Source organism: Pterocles gutturalis, unplaced genomic scaffold (assembly GCF_000699245.1).
Source record: "Pterocles gutturalis isolate BGI_N339 unplaced genomic scaffold, ASM69924v1 scaffold42285, whole genome shotgun sequence".
NCBI lineage: Eukaryota > Metazoa > Chordata > Aves > Pterocliformes > Pteroclidae > Pterocles > Pterocles gutturalis.
Window position 1 is genome coordinate 1 of NW_010142445.1, and position 7,499 is coordinate 7,499.

At 60.0% G+C, this 7,499-nt stretch overlaps 1 protein-coding gene across 1 annotated transcript; it reads right to left on the reverse strand.

The window, feature by feature from the left end:
- Positions 1-18: 18 nt before the first annotated feature.
- Positions 19-3,415, reverse strand: LOC104458597 (proline dehydrogenase 1, mitochondrial-like; the record flags this gene model as incomplete). Its single annotated transcript, XM_010084357.1, has 11 exons — positions 19-107; positions 476-574; positions 666-841; positions 1,020-1,166; positions 1,274-1,366; positions 1,617-1,698; positions 1,972-2,051; positions 2,212-2,328; positions 2,703-2,767; positions 2,910-3,059; positions 3,381-3,415. Coding segments are annotated over 11 exons (1,133 nt in total), but the record flags the coding sequence as incomplete, so codon positions are not given.
- Positions 3,416-7,499: the final 4,084 nt, after the last annotated feature.

Here is a 7,499-nt window from a genome sequence, read left to right on the forward strand (position 1 = left end):
CCTGCTCCCAGCACTCACCCAGAGGGAAGGTGATCTGGTCACACATGCCCAGCAGCTGCCCGAAGTACACCTTCTTCTCCGAGGGATGGATCCCAAGCTCCATCATCCTGCAAGCCAAGCCTCAGCGTTAGGGAGTAGCAGTGACAGCAGAGCACTCTGGGGCAGCGTGTCCCACCAGAGGAGTGGGGATCGTCTTCAAGTCCAGGAGCATGGCGCTGACTGCGCCCCAGATGGATGGAAGAATTGGAGGGATTTGTTTCTAAAACAGCCTCTGGGCTGGGCCATGGGGTGGGCTACCGTGCTGTGCTCCCAGTCCCAGCCGAAGCCCTGAGCACCCCATGGGAGGTGGGAACCCACTGGCTGAGCACAGAGGAGACCTGACAAGCCACAGCACATCTAACTGCAGCTCTGCTGGGCCAGCCCATCCCTGGAGCCCCCGGTTCCTGCACCACCACGCTGCCTCCCCAGCACCCACCTGTGCAGGGTGAACTTCACCGTGTCCTCGTTGTGAGATGCCACCATCACATTGGCTTTCCGACTGTGCTTGATCTCCTCCAGGATATAGTCCAGGCACCTGCAGGACAGTATGGGGCTGTGTGGCGAGGCCACTCGAGCCTGAGCCTGGTGGGGTGGGAGGGAATAGTGTGGCTGGGGCTATACCCTACCTGTGGTACATCTCGTTGGTCTTCTCGTAGGTGGGGTTGATGGGATCCTCGTAGCCAATCTTGGCTGCCCTCTCCCGCTCCTGCTCCATGTATGCGCCGCGGACCAGCTTGGTGCCAAAGTGCCAGCCCTCCCGGCGCGACAGCTCCACGTCCACTGTCACATTGTCATAAGCCTCCTGGGACCAGATGGAAGAAATGACACACGGCCATTGCACCAGTGCCACCTCCACTCTGCACCTCTGGCCAGCCAGCCCTGGAGTTGTGCCATGAAGCACTGCCATGGCTTCAGGAGCTGAGGGCTCCATCCAGCTGCTCCAGCAGGTCTTTCCCAGCCAGCCTCCTGCTGGACCTCACCTTCAGGTAGCACTGGTAGGTGTTGAAGACGATCGCCCGGTCCCTGTTGAAGCGGCGCTGCATCTCCAGGGTGAGGCGGCTGATAGCTGGCTGGAAGTAGCTCTGCTCCGCGTCCACCATCAGCCTCACACCCTTCTCTGCAGCTCTCTGGGGGGGGTGAACAATAGGTTGGTCTGATGGGGTCACCTGCCACCCACCGCCCCTCTCTGTGGTGGCACCCATGCCCAGCTCCCCCAGTCCTGACACCCCCTGACCTTGGCAAGGATGTCCATCCGCTGCAGCATCCTCTTCATCTGCAGATCCTCCTCCTCAGTGAAGCGCGAGAGCAGAGGCTCCAGCTGCCCAGTCTGCAATGAGAACAGTTTGTGACGCCCTGCCTGCCACCAGCCCACAGGAGACACAAACCTGCACCACAGAGGCATGTGGTGGTGGCCAAAGGCAGGGAGGAGGCACACTACACAGAGGGACGAGTCCTTGTGACACCCTAACCTCACATGGACACCAGGGTCCAGACCGGGGGGACGGGGACCAGCTGAGCCATGCTGGCAGCACCCTCCCTGCAGGGTCACTCCAGGGGTGGCAGAGAGGGGCACCCACCTGCATGTTGGGGATAAGCAGCAGCTTGGAGAGCTTGGTGCGGCTGTCAATAAGGCTGTTCCAGTCCAGCAGGTCCACAGTGCTGGGAGCAGAGAGCCAGAGCTGTACTGGTAGCTTGCAGGGCCAGGGGGTCTCTACCAGCTCCTGACCCACACCAGCAAACCAGGCGCACAGCACGTGCCACCCTGACCCTTCTTGTCACCTCCACCCAAACCTCCTCTCTGCTTGCTTGCTGTGCCGAGCCAGTTCTGGCTTTTGGAGACCTCTCCTTGCTGCTGTCCCACTGCCCCAGGAACAGTGACATGGTCCCCCAGCATCCCCATCCCACAGCACCCCCAGGTCGCAGGCATCTTACCTGCTTGCAGCCAGGTTGTCCCCTGTGAACCAGTGCTGGCTCTCTGCCTTGGTTGCGATGCCGAGGTTGGCCAAGGCCTCCTGCCACCAAGAGGAGCATCAGTGCCAAGGGGCTACAGGGGTCTTACTGCTCCAGGCTCAGAGATGTCACAGCTCAGGGCTGCTCCACAATCCCAACGGCCACCTCCAGCAGTGCATCCCTGACAGCACAGCCTCCTCCCTTGGATATCGCCCACCTCACCTGCAGCTTCTCCACCTCCAGCTTCATCTCCAGCGCTGCCCGCCCAGCCTGGCCCTGCTCTGCAGCCATTTGGTGGAAGAACCTCCTCCACTTCACCAGCACCTCTGAGAACTGCAGCTGTGGGGACAGAGCTCGAGGTGAGACACCCGATCTGGAGCCCAGCTGGCTCAGAGCCTCTGGCAGTGGAGGCTTTGCAGGATCGTGCCCAGCCTGGGGCAGACCCTGACCCTGTAGCAGGGGACCTTGGCCAAGAAGGGGCCAAGCCTAGCAGTACAGACCCCCCACATCCTCATGTTGGGACATCTAAACTTCTGAGCTCTTCATGTGTCCCCAGAAGTTGAGGCAAGGTCTCCAGGGTGGTCTTGGGCACACAGGGGACAGCCTGTGGGTGTCCACTTCTTTCTGCCATCAGTAGAGATGCCACTGCAGCAAGCATCAGGTGTGGCCCCGGCTCTGCCCCACCTTGCCCTGGTCGCAGCCCTGGCACTCACCAAGAACTGAGGTCTGCCCAGCGCCGTCAGCTTGATGGCCGAGAAGCCGTCCTCTGAGCTGCCACCTGGATGGAGCCACAGAGACAGAGCTGCTCCGATGGGCAGGGTGCTTGGGCAGAGGGGGTTACCCAAAATACAGCATGGGGCTGCAGGGTCCCAGCCATCCGCAAGCACGGTGGGGCTGCTCAGGACACATGAAGCACTTACTTGAGGCATCAATGCAGCGGAGGAAAGTCTCCATGTGCTGGTCACACTTGGCCTCGTCAGCATAGAAATATGTGCGGGCACTGATAACCCCACCGCGGCGATCCCCAAATCCCCGATGGGCTCGGTACTGCTTCTCCCTTTGCTCTGCTCCTGGGGTGGAGGAGGATGGAGATGGGCTGTGAAACCCTGCTGAGCTCCTACAAGCCTCCCCGCGAGCTTCTGCCATGGGCACAGGGGAGAGGGGCTCCAGCTGGGACCCCCAAAGAGCCCCTGAGGGCTGGAATGCACCCTGCCTGCTCTACTGCCTGAGCAGGGGCTCAGCCTTTGCTGGCCAAGAACCAAGATGTTCTTCATCCAGCTCGTGTTTTGAGGCTGGGGGAGCTGGGTCCTTCCCCCACACCAGCCCTGCAGTGCCCAGATCAGCTGGACCTTCAGGCTATCTCCTGTCAGCCGGAGGGGCTGGTCACTCACCTCCTGTCTCCTTCTCGGCTGCAGAGGTGCAGGAGCTAAGAAGAGAAACAGGGAAGATAAGGGCCAGGTCAGCAATCCCCTCAACCCCCCGCTGATGGCCAGGGCAGCTCTGAGGCTCCCCCCCGCCCGCCTGGCCTTGGACCCTGCTCTGCCCTCGCCATCCCATCGCCAGTGGATCAAACCCTGCTCAGCACGAGCACTGCCGGCTGGTCAGATGCCCCAAACCTGCTCATGGAAGGCAACGGTGTTTCAACATCCCGGCAAGCGTTACCCTGAGGCGGCACAGGGAGGATGCTCTGTCCTGGGGTCCAGAGCTGCTCTCCAACAGCCCACCTCACAGCAAGGACAAGGTCAGCGCTAGTGGGGCTGGGTGCTCTCTGACCACACCAGCCCACGGACCTCACCAAACCTCCTCCCAACACCTCCCTGCCCTACAGGTACCAGCAGCCAGACCATGAAGCCAGGAGCTCCTCCAGCCCCAGGGTGCATCACGCCGTAGGGTGCTCTGTGCCTTGGCATCAGCCAACAACTTACAAACAAGGTCTCAGCTTCAACCCCAGCTGACCTCAGATGTCATTTCAAGTCCAAGCTCTTTGCCACAGAGATAACAGGGCTCTGACAGCCCAGGGGGACACTGGCCAAGTCACAAGATCCTCCCTGAGCTTGAGCAGCTAAGCCTTCTCGCCGACACCCTAAATCCAGCCCGCAGAGCCGAGATCTCACCCAGGAACACTGCTGGAGAGCAGCCCCAAGCGACAGCAAAGCAATCTCCTCCAGGAGACTTCTGCCTTGGAGTCACTGTCCCCAAACTGGCTGTGCCCAGCAGCACGGAAGCACACTGCGGGACAAGCAGCAAAGCCACCCAGCCAGAGCCAGAGGACTGGCACAAAGAGAGCAGAGAGGCACGTGGCGTGGTCCCAGAACACGTTCTTCTGTATGGAAACCTTGTGACAGGGATTAGGGGCTGCTGGAAGCATAAACAAGCAGAGACAAGCCCTTCCCTCCCACTCTCTAGAGCCAGGAACAGCCCCGCGCTGCTCAAAGTGCAGCAAAGCCTGGCGTGAGCTGGGGCAGGAGCAGTGGGGGCTCGGGGGGAGCAGCAGGCACCAGGTCCGGCAGGATGTGCTCCGTGATGGTGCTGCCCTGAGGGCAGGGCAGGAAGCTTTCTGCCCCTGAATGCAGAGGGTGGAGGGAAGGAAGGAGGAGATATTTCACACCCAGGGATGGGAGGTGATAGCAAAGCCTACAGTAGACAGAAGGTCCCCTCGGAGCAGGGTAAGGCTTCAGTGGGACACACTGCTGGGACTCTGGGGACATGTTGGGAGAGACGGGTCCTGTGGGCAGGTCCCAGGCGCAGCGCAGCAGGTCAGCTCTGAACCCCGGAGCACACCTTGCGTCCAACACCCGAGATGCTGGGGACAAACGGCTGGGAGCAAAACCTCCTCCGACCTGCCCAGGGTGAACGCACACAAGGAAAGTAGCAAACAGCACCCTTGACTCTGAAGTGTTTTGTGTTCCTGAAGACAAACACTCCCTCTCCAGCAGCATTCACACCAAGCCCTTCATCCCCGAGGGGGGCATTCAAAGCAGTGCCACAAGCCCTTCGTCCCCAAGGGGGGCATTCAAAGCAGTGCCCCGGTGCTGGCTTTATTGTTCTGCATCAAGCAAAAGAAAAGCAGCTCCTTCCAGCTGAAGAAATAGCACTTCCTGGATATCATCTGCTTTCTTTGCAATATCAGTCTCGGCCAGCAAAGCCATTCCTCCACCTTAAGCTGCCACTTAACCCACCTTATACCTGACCACCCCTTCTGCAAACTGAGAGCAAGTCTCCCAGAGCAGGACCCATCTCCAGCACTGCCCAAAAGCAGCCACCTGCAAGGCACGCTCAGGATGGGAGAGCTCATGCTCGCCCAAAGCATGCACAAACCAAGCCCTGCAGGTGCTGCAGAGCAGGTTATGAAGCCCCAGTGCAGCCCACTGGACTGTTGGGAAGGGTAATCCAGCTGACACAGCAGACATGGGTTTTTGGGAAGTTTTTGATCAGATTCAGAAGGAGAAAGGGGACCTTGTCAGAAATAAGGCAGCAAGAATCCATTCTTCCCTGCAGGTTACCGGGAAGGTGCCATGAGCACAGTGTGTCTGCTGGGTCTGGCAGAGTGGATGAAGGAACACTAGAGAGAAGTTGTCCCTGAATTACCACATCAAGGAAAAACTCATGGTCACATGAAGCCCAGACCAGAGCTATGGGTAATGCTTAAAACCCCACAGGCAGGAATAAAGCAAAGCTCTTGGCAGAAGAGAGCCCTTCAAGCCTGAGTTGTGAGCACGCACCAGCCCAGAACCGCTGCAGGACCTCCTTGCACAGCTTCAAGCTGAACAGAAACCACCCCGTGATCCCAGGGACCAGCAGCACATGCAGGAAGAGCACTGGGCAGGGGTGGCAGCAGCACTGGGGGCAGGAGAAGGGGCTGGGAGGAGGTGGCTCTGGGGGCCAGACTGGCCAGGCTGGATCATAATCCCACGCTGGGACAGATACCAGGTGTCCCCGCAAGAAATTTCTAAAGGAAGTGAAGTCCATGTGCTGTGTGGCAGAGCTGTTCAGGGTGTCTGACAGCGCTCGGGGGCAGGAATCTCCTTCCTCATGTTAGCACAACCCCAACCCAACTCCTGGCTTGGGATGCCCGTGGGCCAGCAATGGCCCTGAGGCTGCCAGGGGACCACAAGCCCCTCTGCTATGGCGGAGCTCCCATCCTGTAGCCCCCTGCCTACACCCTGCCCCAGTAGCAGAGAGCACCCAGGCTCTCCTGCCCGCACGTCCCATTTCTCCAGCTGTGTCACCATGACCTGGCAGGAGCCTTCAGCACGTGGCCAAGGACTCCTGGGACAAGCTGGCAGAGCGCTGGATGCCAGCCCAGGCAGGGCTGAGCCTGAAGCAGGCAGGATAAGCCTGTGCCTGCCCGTGTTGCATCACTGTTCCCAAACAGAAACCCCATTACGAGAAGCAGCTGGGGTCCGTTGCGGGGATGAAAAGGCATTTCCCTGTAACCTCCAGCTTGCTCTGGAAGAGCTGGCTGCCCTGGTAAGCCCTGCACGGCTCTGCCTGCAGGAGCAACAACAGCAGATGGCACCAGGTGGCCAAAAAACCCACTGGCTGCCTCTGGTTTATCGTAGAATGGTTTGGGTTGGAAGGGACCTTAAAGTTCATCTTTAAGGGGACACCTCCCACTAGCCCAGGTTGCTCAAAGCCTCATCCAGCCTGGCCTTGAACCCCTCCAGGGATGGGGCATCCACAGCTTCTCTGGGCAACCTGGGCCACTGCCTCACCCCCCGCACAGGAAAACATTTCTTCCTCAGATCTCATCTAACTCTGCTTCCTGGCTGGCAGCAGGATAAAGCCCTGCAGCGCTCATGGGAGGAAAGGACACAGCTCCCGAGTCCAGCAGCCACACGCCCTGGACCACTCACTCCTCTCAGCCACTCACAGCCCAGCTCAGCACCATCCCTGGCACGTGCACCACTAATTTGGGGTTTTGCCCTGAACCAAGCCAAGGAGAACCCAGAGAGATGCTCGGCATGGGTCAGGGTCCAATGCAGCCCTTCCAGTGCCACTCACGCCTCCCCTGGGCTTTGTCCCTGCTCTGTGACATCCCTGGGTGACTGCCAGGATGCCATTTTTTCCACCCCCTTGCCCATTTGACGGAGTGAATCCCCCTGGGGCTCTGTGCAAGGTGGCATCAGGGAGCGTGGGGTTCAGCGTGAGGCTTTGCCAAGCTCTCCTGGATGGGAGCAACCCACAGAGCACAGGCATGCGACCCCCAAATCTGCTCGGGGGGGAGAGGGGGTGTGTGCTGGCATATCCCAGGCAGCTCACAAACTGCAGGCAGGATGCAGCTGCAGGCAAGGGGGGTCAGCCGCAGGAAGCTGGGCACAGGCATGGCCAGACCAAGCTGGGCAGCAACACCAGCCCCGCAACACCAGCACTGCCAGCTCAGCCCCACAGCGGTGCTGAGCAACACGCCCGGACCACAGCTGTGTGCCTGGGGAAGAAACCAGCCACCCCTGGAAACACCGCTGCTCTGTACCTTCAAAAGAGCCCCCCTCCCAGCCCCTCACTGGGGT